This window comes from Passer montanus, unplaced genomic scaffold (assembly GCF_014805655.1).
Source record: "Passer montanus isolate IOZ18808 unplaced genomic scaffold, ASM1480565v1 scaffold209, whole genome shotgun sequence".
Taxonomy (NCBI): Eukaryota; Metazoa; Chordata; class Aves; order Passeriformes; family Passeridae; genus Passer; species Passer montanus.
In genome coordinates this window covers 351195-364763 of record NW_024366692.1, presented here as the reverse complement: position 1 = coordinate 364763, position 13569 = coordinate 351195, and the positions used below count along the sequence as shown (strand labels likewise).

Here is a 13569-nt window from a genome sequence, read left to right as displayed (position 1 = left end):
GAGGAGGAGTCCTGGCGCCCGAGGAGGGGAAGCTCCCCCCGAGCCCAGAGCTGAGCTTGGCTTCCTTCCCCCGCCAGCTCCCCAGGACCCCGCGGCACAGCAGAGACCCCCGGAGAGACCCCCGCGGAGCCGCCAGCAGCAGGATGGGCCAGTGCAACTGCCGCAAGAAGCGCAAGGTCCGGCGGGGACCCCGCGGCACCGGCGGGGCGGGGGTGACCCCGCACGGCCCCGGCCCCGCAGCCCGGAGCCGGGGGCTGCTCCGGGGCTTGGCAGAGCTCGGGGGAGCGGGCAGCTCAGACCTTCGGGAGCCGGCCGCGCTCCTCGCAGCCTCTCCGGGGACGCCCCACGGCAGCGAAGCTCCGCTGCTCCTCGGCTGCCCAGCGGGACGTGCCCACCCCGCAGCCCCCGGCGCCTGTGCGGGATTTTGGGGCGCCGGGCTGAGGCTGTGCGGGGTGCCCAGTGGGCATCGGCGGCTGTGGTTTCACGGCGTTCCGAGGGGAAGCCGCAGATTTGGGTGAATCACCGCCGCTGCCCTCGAACGGAGCCGCACGAGCGGCCGGGAGCGACCGGGAGTGACCGGGAGTGACCGGGAGTGACCGGGAGTGACCGGGAGTGACCGGGGGAGGAGTCCTGGCGCCCGAGGAGGGGAAGCTCCCCCCGAGCCCAGAGCTGAGCTTGGCTTCCTTCCCCCGCCAGCTCCCCAGGACCCCGCGGCACAGCAGAGACCCCCGGAGAGACCCCCGCGGAGCCGCCAGCAGCAGGATGGGCCAGTGCAACTGCCGCAAGAAGCGCAAGGTCCGGCGGGGACCCCGCGGCACCGGCGGGGCGGGGGTGACCCCGCACGGCCCCGGCCCCGCAGCCCGGAGCCGGGGGCTGCTCCGGGGCTTGGCAGAGCTCGGGGGAGCGGGCAGCTCAGACCTTCGGGAGCCGGCCGCGCTCCTCGCAGCCTCTCCGGGGATGCCCCACGGCAGCGAAGCTCCGCTGCTCCTCGGCTGCCCAGCGGGACGTGCCCACCCCGCAGCCCCCGGCGCCTGTGCGGGATTTTGGGGCGCCGGGCTGAGGCTGTGCGGGGTGCCCAGTGGGCATCGGCGGCTGTGGTTTCACGGCGTTCCGAGGGGAAGCCGCAGATTTGGGTGAAGCACCGCCGCTGCCCTCGAACGGAGCCGCACGAGCGGCCGGGAGCGACCGGGAGTGACCGGGAGTGACCGGGAGTGACCGGGAGCGGGGGTCGCGCTGTTCTGCGCCCCTCACCCAGCCGGGGCTGGGGTCTGCGGGGTGGCAGAGGGGCTCCCCGGAGCCCCGGGCCGGCGGGCACTGACTCACGCTGCCACCGCCGCTTGTGCGGAGGAGAGAGAGGAAGAACCAGTCGGGACGGGCCCGCGCCGGGGGTGGCGAGAGACGCCGGGGTGGCTGAGCCTGGCGGGGACAGCGCGGCTGGGGGGGGACAGCTCGGGGGGGACAGGCGATGGCAGCTGGAGGGGCTGGCAGAGCCGTCACAGCTGGATGCGGGGGAGGAACATCTGTATGGAGCGGTCCGGGATCCGTGTGGGGGCTGAAGGCAGTGGGGGCTCACAGCTGGATGAGGCTGACAGCTGGATGGGGCTCACAGCTGGATGGGGGCTCACAGCTGGATGGGGCTCACAGCTGTATGAGCGGGCTCACAGCTGGATGGGGCTCACAGATGGATGAGGCTGACAGCTGTATGAGCGGGCTCACAGCTGGATGGGGGAGGCTCACAGCTGGATGGGGAGGTGCCACAGCTGGACGGGAGGGCGCCTCACATCCGCGCAGAGGGGCCAGGCGCTGGCAAGGAGGTTTACCCCATGGCTGTGCAGGGATGAAATGTTCGCCCCACCCGCTCGGGGCTTGTCCTGTCCCCTCCGCGGGATGTCCCACCCCTCCGCGGGACCTGTCACACCCCTCCGAGGAGCTGTCCCCCTCCTCCGAGGAGCTGTCCCACCCCTCTGGGACCTGTCCCACCCCTCTGGGGATCTGTCCCACCCCTCCGGTGACCTGTCCCACCCTTCCAGGGACCTGTCCCACCCCTCTGGTGACCTGTCCCACCCCTCTGGGAACCTGTCCCACCCTTCCAGGGACCTGTCCCCCCCCTCTGGGGACCTGTCCCCCCCCTGCACGGAGCTGTCCCCCCCCCTCACGCCCTGTCCCCCCCGCAGGACTGCCAGGAGCTGACGGACGTGGAGCGGGCCATCGAGACGGTGATCAGCCAGTTCCACTGCTACGCCGTGAAGGGCCAGAAGGAGTACCTGACCCCCAACGAGATGCAGGAGCTGGTGGTGCAGAAGCTGCCGCACCTGGGCAAGGTGAGGGCAGAGCCGGCGGCGGGCAGGAGGAGCTGGGGAGGGGCTGGGGGGTCTCTGCCTGCTGGTGGCCGTGACCCCGATGTTTTTTTCCCTGCAGTGCGTGGGACCCCTGGAAGAGAAGATCGAATGCATGGGAGACCCTAACGAGGCCAAGCTGGAGTTCGGGGAGTACTGGGACATGATGGGGGACGCGGCCAAGGGCTGCCGGAGGAAGTAGAAGGGTGGTGGGGGACGGGAAGGCGCCCGAGGCCTCCGGCTCTGCTCCTGGAAGCGCCAGAAGCCGCTGGGATGCTCCTGGGAAAAAAAAAACTGGGAAAAAAACCCGAAAATTCTGCGCTGCTGCCGGAGGATCCCCCTCCCCGGCTGCATCCCTGCCCTCCTGGGCTCGCCTTCCCTCCCCAGCTCTGCCCCGGAGCGGGGGGCACGGGCGGGGGGTCCTGGCAGCGGAGCCGCCTCTCGCCGTGCGCCCCCACCCCCGGGCTCGCCCCCCACCCCTCCACTGCGGCTCCCCCCGCCCCGCAGCGAGGGGGGCTCGGCTCCAAACCCCCCTGGGTTTGGGGGGGCTCGTCCCTGTCACCCCCATGGCACCTCCAGGGGCACCCCGGGGTGGGTGCGCGTGGCCTGGGAGCTCTCCCTGCCGTGTCCCCGCCCGGATTTTGGGGGGTTGTCCCGGGATGTGCCGCCCCCCCGGTGCTCCCCACCCCCGGGGCCGGGCTGGGGGCAGCCGGGGCCGCTCGCGACCTTTTTTGTATAAATTAATAAAGGAACCCCCCGCCTCACGCCCTGTCCCCCCCGCAGGACTGCCAGGAGCTGACGGACGTGGAGCGGGCCATCGAGACGGTGATCAGCCAGTTCCACTGCTACGCCGTGAAGGGCCAGAAGGAGTACCTGACCCCCAACGAGATGCAGGAGCTGGTGGTGCAGAAGCTGCCGCACCTGGGCAAGGTGAGGGCAGAGCCGGCGGCGGGCAGGAGGAGCTGGGGAGGGGCTGGGGGGTCTCTGCCTGCTGGTGGCCGTCACGCCGATGTTTTTTTCCCTGCAGTGCGTGGGACCCCTGGAAGAGAAGATCGAATGCATGGGAGACCCTAACGAGGCCAAGCTGGAGTTCGGGGAGTACTGGGACATGATGGGGGACGCGGCCAAGGGCTGCCGGAGGAAGTAGAAGGGTGGTGGGGGACGGGAAGGCGCCCGAGGCCTCCGGCTCTGCTCCTGGAAGCGCCAGAAGGGGGTGCTCTGGGGGTTCAGGGGATGCTGTGGGGGTGCAGGAGGTGCAGGGGGTGCCGGGGATGCTGGGGGGGTTCACAGAAGGCTCTGGGGTCCAGGGAATGCTGCAGGGGATGGTCTGGGGGCGCAGAGGATGCTCTGGGGGTTCAGGGAAGGCTCTGGGGGGTGCAGGGGGTGCTCTGGGGGTTCAGGGGGTGCAGGGGATGCTGCAGAGGTTCAGGGGGTGCTCTGGGGGTGCAGGGGATGCTGCAGGTGTGTGTGACCCCTGTGGACACCCCAGGGCTCCCCGCACCCCCCATTCCCAGGTGCTGGGGTGGTCCCATTGTGGGGACCCCACGGGCAGAGCCGTGCCCGTGCTTTGGGGAGGCAGCTGGAGGGAGCTCAGGGGAGACCCCAAAATCCTGGAAAACCCCCAAATCCTGGGAAACCCCCAAATCCTGGGAAAACCCAAAATCTTGGAAAACCCCCAAAATCCTGGGAAACCCCCAAATCCTGGGAAACCCCAAAATCCTGCTGGTGGCCGTCACGCCGATGTTTTTTTCCCTGCAGTGCGTGGGACCCCTGGAAGAGAAGATCGAATGCATGGGAGACCCTAACGAGGCCAAGCTGGAGTTCGGGGAGTACTGGGACATGATGGGGGACGCGGCCAAGGGCTGCCGGAGGAAGTAGAAGGGTGGTGGGGGACGGGAAGGCGCCCGAGGCCTCCGGCTCTGCTCCTGGAAGCGCCAGAAGCCGCTGGGATGCTCCTGGGAAAAAAAAAACTGGGAAAAAAACCCGAAAATTCTGCGCTGCTGCCGGAGGATCCCCCTCCCCGGCTGCATCCCTGCCCTCCTGGGCTCGCCTTCCCTCCCCAGCTCTGCCCCGGAGCGGGGGGCACGGGCGGGGGGTCCTGGCAGCGGAGCCGCCTCTCGCCGTGCGCCCCCACCCCCGGGCTCGCCCCCCACCCCTCCACTGCGGCTCCCCCCGCCCCGCAGCGAGGGGGGCTCGGCTCCAAACCCCCCTGGGTTTGGGGGGGCTCGTCCCTGTCACCCCCATGGCACCTCCAGGGGCACCCCGGGGTGGGTGCGCGTGGCCTGGGAGCTCTCCCTGCCGTGTCCCCGCCCGGATTTTGGGGGGTTGTCCCGGGATGTGCCGCCCCCCCGGTGCTCCCCACCCCCGGGGCCGGGCTGGGGGCAGCCGGGGCCGCTCGCGACCTTTTTTGTATAAATTAATAAAGGAAAACACCGGAAAAAAACCCAAAAAACACCGAAAAATACTGACCCGGACTGATTGGGGGGGAAACCCCCAAAATCCTGGGAAACCCCCAAAATCCTGAAAAACCCCCAAAATCCTGAAAAACCCCCAAATCCTCGGAAACCCAAAATCCTGTGAAACCCCAAAATCCTGGGAAACACCCAAATCCTGGGAAACCCCAAAATCCTGGGAAATCTCAAAATCCTTGGAAACCCCAAAATCCTGGGAAACACCCAAAATCCTGGGAAACCCCCAAAATCCTGAAAAACCCCCAAATCCTCGGAAACCCAAAATCCTCGGAAACCCCAAAATCCTGTGAACCCCCAAAATCCTGGGCCTGGAAAGCCCCAGGGGCTGCGAGGCCAGGATCAGGATCCCATCTGGGCTGGCAAAAGGTGGGATTTGGGTGCAATTCCAGCAAACTGGGACGGGGTAAAATGCCAGCGAGCTGCAGCTGGCGGGAAGTGAGGAAAGGGCCGGAGCAGCGCCCGGGTTTCCCACTTTTCCTTTGCCCTTCCAGGACCTTCCCAGCCAGCTGCACGTCCTGGGGGAGGCTGTGGGGACCCCAAAAGGAGAATCTAAAAAGGGAGAGGGCGTGGGCAGCTCAGCAGCACCAGGAGAGGGAGAGAAGAGGGAGAGAGGAGTGATAAGAGCGGGGCTGGGCAGGGGACAGGTCCTGCCGGGCTGGTGGCACCGCGGCTCGGCCACAGGCAGCCTCTGTCTGCTCTCGGGCTGCATTTCACAACGGGAATGACTATTTATTGTTCCCTCGGTGGGAACGCGGGGCTGGGAATGAAGCAGAAAGGTGTGGCTTTAATTGGAGGCAGGAAATGTGTCAGGTCGGGGGGGAAAGGGGAGCTGGGGCTCCCCTGCTCTGCCCTGTGCCCGGATGGGAATGTGGGGACTCCTGTGACACTGCTGTGACACTGAGGACAATTCCTGAGGCGTGAGGCAGCCCTGGATGAGTCTCTGGAATGTTCTGGAGGTGACAGGAAGGGCTCAGTCCAGCCCCTCGGTGAGGAGCATGATGCCCATCCTTTTTGGTCTTTTAGGATGAAGGAGGAACATGAGGAACCTGCCTCCATGTTTTTAGGAGGTTAATTTGTTATTTTATGATTATTTTCTTCTAGAATAACCTGTAATTAATTGAAGAATGCTACACTAAAACTAGACTAAAGAATATAGGAAAAGGATACAGACAGGAGGTTTAAGAAGAATGATAAAGGAAACTTGTGATTGATTTTTTAGAGTCTGACTCTCCTGGGTTGACTGCATGCTGCTTTTATCTCCCGAATTTGCCCTGAACCAGGACACTGACACATCTGGCTGTGGCTGGCTATTAAGCTAAAACAACTCACACGTTGGATAAACAATCTTTATATTCCAAAGCAGCAAAACCCAGGAGGAGCTGAGGCTTCTCATCTTCCCAAGAAAAGAAATCCTCCTGAAAAAAATTATTCAAAAAAATATCAAAACGAAAGCAGCAAAACCCAGGAGGAGCTGAGGCTTCTCAGCTTCCCAGGAAAAGAATCCTTGTGAAAAAATGTATTCAAGAAATATCAAAACAACAAAAGACCCTTCTGGACAGGCTCCCGTGGTGCTGGAGACACCAAACACCTCCCAACCTTTCATTTTGGGGGCAGCTGCAGCAGGGGAACCCCAACCTCCCCGGGCTCCCCAAGGCTGGGCCGGGCTGCGCTGCTCGCCGGCTGCTCGGGGCGCCTGCACACGCCCTGGATGCCTTGTAAAAATCAGGGCCTGGATGTGGTTGTGACATCTGCCAGGGGAGCAGGGCGATGAAAGGCCGTGATTCAGGCGTGAGCTGTTTGCCTGCAGGCCCCGGGAGGGATTCCCACCCTCCCGGGGTGTTGCATCAACGCCGCGACACCCGCAGCATCTCGGCCCAGAACAGGTTTGCTTCCTCCCCACCGAGATTAGGAAGGGGCCAGGGCAGAGCTGACTCGTTTTTTCCGGGATGGGAGGGAGTTCCAGAGGTGCTGGGAGCAGGTGGCTCCCCCCCGGGATAAATCACCTCCTGCTTTGCATCCTCAGGTGCGCCCTCCCCGATAAGGCAGGATCTGATCTCGCCATCGCATCGCTCTGGGAGACACCAGGCCTGCAATTTGCAGCGCTGATTAATTATGGATGGCACTTAACGAGCCCAGCTCCCTGCTGGGAAGAGCCGGATCCATCCCAGGGCAGCCAGAGAGGTCTGAGGGCTGGACAGGGCCCTGAACCCGTGCTGGCTCCTTGCACCCACCAGAGCGAGTGGTTTGGGCTCAAATGAAGGATTTTATTTGCTCCAAACCTGGGTCAGCCCCTTACAGACACCAGAACAAATGGTTTAGGCGCAAATAAAGGATTTTATTCACCCCAAACCTGTGTTAGCACCAGAACAAGAGGTTTTGGCTCAAATAAAGGGTTGTATTCACTCCAAACCTTGGCCAGCTCCTTGTACCCACCAGAATGAGTGATTTGGGCTCAAATAAAGGATTTTATTTGCTCCAAACCTGGGTCAGCCCCTTACAGCCACCAGAACGAGTGGTTTTGGCTCAAACTAAGGATTTTCTTTGCCCCCGGTGCCTGGGGTTGGGCTGGAGCTGGGACGGGTGGATTTTCGGTGTTGCATCAACGCCGCGACACCCGCAGCATCTCGGCCCAGAACAGGTTTGCTTCCTCCCCACCGAGATTAGGAAGGGGCCAGGGCAGAGCTGACTCGTTTTTTCCGGGATGGGAGGCAGTTCCAGAGGTGCTGGGAGCAGGTGGCTCCCCCCCGGGATAAATCACCTCCTGCTTTGCATCCTCAGGTGCGCCCTCCCCGATAAGGCAGGATCTGATCTAGCCATCGCATCGCTCTGGGAGACACCAGGCCTGCAATTTGCAGCGCTGATTAATTATGGATGGCACTTAACGAGCCCAGCTCCCTGCTGGGAAGAGCCGGATCCATCCCAGGGCAGCCAGAGAGGTCTGAGGGCTGGACAGGGCCCTGAACCCGTGCTGGCTCCTTGCACCCACCAGGGCGAGTGGTTTGGGCTCAAATGAAGGATTTTATTTGCTCCAAACCTGGGTCAGCCCCTTACAGCCACCAGAACAAGTGGTTTTGGCTCAAATAAAGGATTTTATTCACCCCAAACCTGTGTTAGCACCAGAACAAGAGGTTTTGGCTCAAATAAAGGGTTGTATTCACTCCAAACCTTGGCCAGCTCCTTGTACCCACCAGAACGAGTGAATTTGGGCTCAAATAAAGGATTTTATTTGCTCCAAACCTGGGTCAGCCCCTTACACCCACCAGAATTAGTGGTTTTGGCCCAAATAAAGGATTTTATTCACCCCAAACTTGTGCCAGCACCAGAACAAGTGGCTTTGGCTCAAATTAAGCATTTTATTAATCTCAAAACCTGTGTCAGCCCCTTGCACTCACCAGAATGAGTGGTTTGGGCTCAAATAAAGGATTTTATTCACCTCAAACCTTGGCCAGCTCCTTGTACCCACCAGAACGAGTGGTTTTGGCTCAAACTAAGGATTTTCTTTGCCCCCGGTGCCTGGGGTTGGGCTGGAGCTGGGACGGGTGGATTTTCAGGATCAGGTGGGAATTGTGAGCGCTCGTGCAGCCCGTGGGGTCTCTGGGGCGCTCCCCACACACGTCCCCCCACCCCGAACCCCGAAAGGGCCCCGGGAGGAGCCGGCCCGGCTGCGGGTCCCTGCTCGCACCGACCCGTCCCGGTGTTGCAACCCCGGGGAACCATTTCCCAGGTAAGCCCCGCTCCGGGAACGCCCTGGGAACGTCAGGGAGGGGTGGGAGCCTCCTTAAAAACCCGGCTGGGCCGGCGGGATGGGTGCGAGGTGAGGGGAGAGCGGCGACAGCACCGCCAGGTCACAGCGGCGACACACGGACACTGCGGAGCCCGGCGCCATGCAGGTGGGGATCCCCGGGACCCCCGGGGTGGGGAGGGCGGCCCCGGGACCCCCGGGGTGGGTGTTTGGCTGGGATGAGCCCCGGGGTGTGCGGCTGCAGGTCGGGAGCTGGGAATTCCTGGAATCCCTCGGGAGCGGGGCCCGCGCTGGAGGGACCTGCCGGGGTCACCGGGACGGAGCGGGACGGACCGGGACAGACCGGGACGGAGCGGGATGGACCGGGATGGACGCCCTGGAGCTGGGGAGCTCGGCCTGGGGCCGCCAGAGGGGTCTGCATCCTGGAAAAGGGGGATCTGCTGGTGGAAAAGGGGGATTTGTTGGTGGAAAAGCAGGATTTGTTGGTGGAAAAGGGGATCTGCCAGTGGAAAAGCAGGATTTGTTTGTGGAAAGGGGTATTGGCTGGTGGAAAAGCAGGATTTTTTGGTGGAAAATGGGATTTTTTAGTGGAAATGGGATTTGCCAGTGGAAAAGCAGGATTTTTTGGTAGAAAAGTAGGATTTGTCGGTGGAAAAAGGGGATTTTTTTGTGGAAAAGCAGGATTTGTTGGTGGAAAAGGGGGATTTGCCAGTGGAAAAGCAGGATTTTTTTGGTGCAAAAGCAGGATTTTTTGGTGGAAAAGGGGATTTTTTAGTGGAAATGGGATCTGCCAGTGGAAAAGCAGGATTTGTTTGTGGAAAGGAGTATTTGCTGGTGGAAAAGCAGGATTTTTTGGTGGAAAAGGGGATTTTTTGATGGAAAAGCAGGATTTTTTGATGGAAAATGGGATTTGCCAGTGGAAAAGCAGGATTTTTTGGTGGAAAAGGGGATTTTTTTGGTGGAAAAGCAGGATTTTTTGGTGGAAAAGGGGATTTTTTTGGTGGAAAAGCAGGATTTTTTTGTGGAAAAGGGGGATTTACCGGTGGAAAAGCAGGATTTGCCAGCAGGGGCAGGCAGCGCGGGGGCCGTGCGTGGCTCTGTGCCCGCTCTGGGCATCGGCGAGGGGCGAGGAAGGACAGGGACAGGGGAAAGGAGGGGAGGGACCCGCGAGTGTCCCCGTGTGCCACCCGGCAGTGCCCCGTGCCCCCGGCTGGCCCCGGGGCCGTGCCGTGAGTCACTGGCGGAGCAGCAGCCGCGGTGCCCCGGGGACGGGCTGGGCACCCACGGGGACAGGGGACACCCGTGGGGACAGGGGACACCCACGGGGACAGGGGACACCCACGGGGACGGGGGACACCCACGGGGACAGGGGACACCCGTGGCACTGCGGGGGCTTTGGCCTCGCGGTGCTGCCAGAGCCTTTGGGTTCCCGGGCTGGGATCGCTGTGAGACAGCCCCGAGGCCACCCTGGGGACAGTCCTGAGGGTTGGGGACAGTCCTGAGAGCTGGGGACAGTGCTGAGGGTTGGGGACAGTGCTGAGGGTTGGGGACAGTCCCCAGCCCCGGGGTCATGGAGTGACCTCAGGCCGTGGCACCACAGGGACGGGCGCTGTCGGGCGGGGAACAGCTCCCGAGGGACACCGGCCTGCCCGCCTGCAGCCGGCCCAGAGCCGCCGCCTTCGCAGCGGGCAGCACAGCCCGCGGGGCAGGCCCTGGGCAGGCCGGGCCGGGCAGCACAGCGCCGAGCCTCCGAGCGGCACGGGCCGTGCTCAGCAGGCAGCCCCAGCGGGCGACGTGCCGAGCCCACAGAGCCGTCATGCCCCTCAGCGCAGCATCCTGCGGGCACAGGAAGGCGGCGGAGTGGCACCGGCGCTGCCCCGCCTCGCCCTGGAGCCGGCAGCGTGAGTGCCCCGGCGCTACGGCAACCCCTCTGCAAAGCACCACCCAGCTGCCGCCCGGCTTCAAACGCGCCGCAAACGGAGGCGCCGGGTCTGAGCCACCGCCCGCCGCCCTCTAGGACGGCCGTTCCCTTGGGGGCATTCCCAATTCCCTTGGGAGCACGGGGGAAGCCCAGCCAGGACCTAAACCCTCCCAGGAGCACGGGGCCCTCCGCGTAAAGCCGCGACTCGCCACAGGGAGGGGAGGCTGAGTCGGGCCGCGCCCGCCGCGCTCCCTTCGCAGGGCAGCCACTGCACGCAGCCTACGGGAGAAGGAGCAGTGCCGCCCGGCCCGGGAGCGGCGGGACCCACGGGGGCCTCACCTGCGTCGCCCGGCCCGGCACGGCACGGCACGGCCCACGCGCGGGGGTGGCGGCCCCCATAGGGCGGGCGGGGCGGGCACAGGTGGCACCTGCGGGCTGGCGCAGGCGGCAGCGAGGATTTTTTGGGGTGTGATGTCAGAAATGAGAACCCCCGACCCCATCCCCGGGAGATGGAGACCCCCGAGGGCGTGGAGCCCCCCGAGGGTCTCACCCGAGCGCCGACCCCGCAGGGAACCATGGCCGAGTGCACGGAGCTGGAATGGGCCGTGCAGGTAGTCCTGAGAGCTGGGGACAGTGCTGAGGGTTGGGGACAGTCCCCAGCCCCGGGGTCATGGAGTGACCTCAGGCCGTGGCACCACAGGGACGGCGTGGGAGGACACAGGGCCACGCTGAGGCACGTGGGGACAAGGAGAGAGCGTGGCCGAGCCCGGTGTCACCTCCCCAGCGTGGCCGAGCCCGGTGTCACCTCCCTGGGGCGGCACTGGGGAGGGTCAGGCTGAGCAGAGGGGACAGCAGCCAAATTCTGGCACGGGGCAGGTCCCAGAGCGAGCAGCCGGGCTGGGGACGCCCTCAGGTGGTGTCCCCAGAGTGGGGACAGTGCTGGGCCACCCCTGGGTGCTCAAGGTCCCCGTGGCGGTGGCCGTGGCGCTCGCTGTTGTCCCCAAAGCAGCGTGGAACCCAAGGGACCCACCGAGCCCGGCTGTCCCCACTCGCGGCCACCGGCGGGGCAGGAAGGAGCCGAGTCCTGCCAAGGTGACGCCGTTTCCGTGTCCTTGTCACCGGGATGTGACGGTGCCCATCCTGCTGGGCCCGGCCAGCGCTTCCTGCCCGGGGACACCAGGGGACACCAGGGGACCCTGGAGAAGGGGGGGTGGCTCGGCAGGCCGGGACCTGCCCCGCCGGGCCCTTCCCGGAGCCGTGAAGCAACAGGAGGGCTGGCTGGTAATTCCTGCCCCATTCCTCCCTAATGAGCCCTGGCAAGCGCCGGCCGCGGCCCTGGTGCTGCTCAGCCCCGCGGCACCGGGGCCGTGGGCACAGGTGGCACCTGCGGGCTGGCGCAGGCGGCAGCGAGGATTTTTTGGGGTGTGATGTCAGAAATGAGAACCCCCGACCCCATCCCCGGGAGATGGAGACCCCCGAGGGCGTGGAGCCCCCCGAGGGTCTCACCCAAGCGCCGCCCCCGCAGGGAACCATGGCCGAGTGCACGGAGCTGGAATGGGCCGTGCAGGTGCTGGTGAACAACTTCGACAAGTACTCGAGCCGCTGCTGCTGCTGCAAGAACCCGCGGCGCATCAGCAAGAAGGATTTTCGGAAGATGCTCAGCCGCGAGCTCAACCACATGCTGACGGTGAGCCCGGGGGGCTGCGGGGCTGGGTCTTGGTGGGGTCTTGCTTCTCCTCCGCTCACATTTCTCCGCAGACAAAAATCCTCATTCTTTGCTGAGAAACTCAATGTCACCCTGCAAAATCCTGCGCGCTAGCCAGCTCCAAAATGGTGCAATTTTCAAAAAGAGTTGGATTTACGGCTCTTTTTTTCTTTACTTTAAAAAGCACACGTGAAGCCACTTTCTGCAGACGGAGTAAAACGTAGCATGTGAATATGACAGATTGTCTCACTGGACTCTGAAGGGTTGCTATGATCCAGCCATTGTGCTTTAATACTCAAACTTCCACAATCTGCAGATATGCTGACATAAGACCAAACGTCAGAAGGCTGACGTTTCTGAGATCCATCTCAGAAAAAGGTCCCTCATGCTGACGGTGAGCCCGGGGGGCTGCGGGGCTGGGTCTTGGTGGGGTCTTGCTTCTCCTCCGCTCACATTTCTCCGCAGACAAAAATCCTCATTCTTTGCTGAGAAACTCAATGTCACCCTGCAAAAAAAATCCTGCGCGCTAGCCAGCTCCAAAATGGTGCAATTTTCAAAAAGAGTTGGATTTACGGCTCTTTTTTTCTTTACTTTAAAAAGCACACGTGAAGCCACTTTCTGCAGACGGAGTAAAACGTAGCATGTGAATGTGACAGATTGTCTCACTGGACACTGAAGGGTTGCTATGATTCAGCCATTGTGCTTTAATACTCAAACTTCCACAATCTGCAGATATGCTGATATAAGACCAAACGTCAGAAGGCTGACGTTTCTGAGATTCATCTCAGAAAAAGGTCCCTGGGGGGGTTTTCCCCCCTCCCCGAGCCCGGGTTGAGCGGCTCCGCTCTCCCCGCAGGACACCGGGAACCGCCGCGCCGCCGACAAGCTCATCTGCGACCTGGATGAGAACAAGGACGGGCGCATCAGCTTCGAGGAGTACTGGACCTTGATAGGCGGCATCGCCAGCCCCATCGCGCAGATCATCCGCCAGCAGGAGCAGAGTGTCAAACACACCAAGTAGCCGCTGCTGGAGCCACCCCGGACCCCCCGCTCCTCCACCAACCCCGCTTTGTGCCCCCCCTCCCGAGCCTCCGGGACCCCGAGGTCCCCACCAGCCCCCGGGGGTGGGATTTGGGGGGCAAAGCTGTGGCAGCCGCGGGGGTTCATCGTTTTTCTGCCCCCCCTGCTCTCAGAGGAAGAGGCTCCCCCTGCTCTGGGCCGGGAATTCTGCCTGTCCTCAGCAGCGCCCCCTCTGCCCTCGGGGCTCCCCCCCAAACCGGGGGGGTCTCCTCGGGCAAAGGGCGCTTTCCCCCCACCGTGGTTATTTATTGCAGCAATAAAGTTCGGAGGAGCAGCGGCCGCCGCTCGGGTTTTGCCGTCGAGGGAGGGGCTCT

At 63.3% G+C, this 13569-nt stretch overlaps 3 protein-coding genes across 4 annotated transcripts; all 3 read left to right on the top strand.

Annotated features, from left to right (window-relative positions):
* The first annotated feature begins 699 nt into the window (after nucleotides 1-699).
* S100A14 (S100 calcium binding protein A14) lies at nucleotides 700-2996 on the top strand. Its single transcript, XM_039708670.1, has 3 exons — nucleotides 700-795; nucleotides 2175-2321; nucleotides 2419-2996. Exons 1-3 carry the CDS (start codon nucleotides 763-765, stop codon nucleotides 2536-2538), a joined length of 300 nt encoding a protein of 99 aa, XP_039564604.1. The 5' UTR covers nucleotides 700-762; the 3' UTR covers nucleotides 2539-2996.
* Nucleotides 2996-3497, top strand: LOC120501907 (protein S100-A14-like). The gene is made up of 3 exons (XM_039708686.1): nucleotides 2996-3034; nucleotides 3120-3266; nucleotides 3364-3497. Exons 1-3 carry the CDS (start codon nucleotides 2996-2998, stop codon nucleotides 3481-3483), a joined length of 306 nt encoding a protein of 101 aa, XP_039564620.1. The 3' UTR covers nucleotides 3484-3497.
* Nucleotides 3498-8604: 5107 nt separating this feature from the next.
* On the top strand, nucleotides 8605-13533 carry S100A16 (S100 calcium binding protein A16). 2 transcript variants are annotated; one of them, XM_039708631.1, is made up of 3 exons: nucleotides 8605-8697; nucleotides 11996-12157; nucleotides 13032-13533. In XM_039708631.1, exons 1-3 carry the CDS (start codon nucleotides 8692-8694, stop codon nucleotides 13194-13196), a joined length of 333 nt encoding a protein of 110 aa, XP_039564565.1. In that variant the 5' UTR covers nucleotides 8605-8691; the 3' UTR covers nucleotides 13197-13533. The 2 variants fall into 2 exon arrangements, with proteins under 2 accessions (XP_039564565.1, XP_039564566.1); XM_039708632.1 differs by lacking the exon at nucleotides 8605-8697 and adding an exon at nucleotides 11595-11751.
* Nucleotides 13534-13569: the final 36 nt, after the last annotated feature.

Excerpts from the sequence above, each read along its gene's own strand:
- LOC120501907 (XM_039708686.1), top strand. The coding sequence starts at position 2,996 with ATGTGCCGCCCCCCCGGTGCTCCCCACCCCCGGGGCCGG. Across the intron at positions 3,035-3,119 it reads CTCCCCACCCCCGGGGCCGG|GACTGCCAGGAGCTGACGGA; the intron begins GCTGGGGGCAGC and ends TCCCCCCCGCAG. Across the intron at positions 3,267-3,363 it reads AGCTGCCGCACCTGGGCAAG|TGCGTGGGACCCCTGGAAGA; the intron begins GTGAGGGCAGAG and ends TTTTCCCTGCAG.
- S100A14 (XM_039708670.1), top strand. The coding sequence starts at position 763 with ATGGGCCAGTGCAACTGCCGCAAGAAGCGCAAG. Across the intron at positions 796-2,174 it reads ACTGCCGCAAGAAGCGCAAG|GACTGCCAGGAGCTGACGGA; the intron begins GTCCGGCGGGGA and ends TCCCCCCCGCAG. Across the intron at positions 2,322-2,418 it reads AGCTGCCGCACCTGGGCAAG|TGCGTGGGACCCCTGGAAGA; the intron begins GTGAGGGCAGAG and ends TTTTCCCTGCAG.
- S100A16 (XM_039708631.1), top strand. Across the intron at positions 12,158-13,031 it reads AGCTCAACCACATGCTGACG|GACACCGGGAACCGCCGCGC; the intron begins GTGAGCCCGGGG and ends CTCTCCCCGCAG.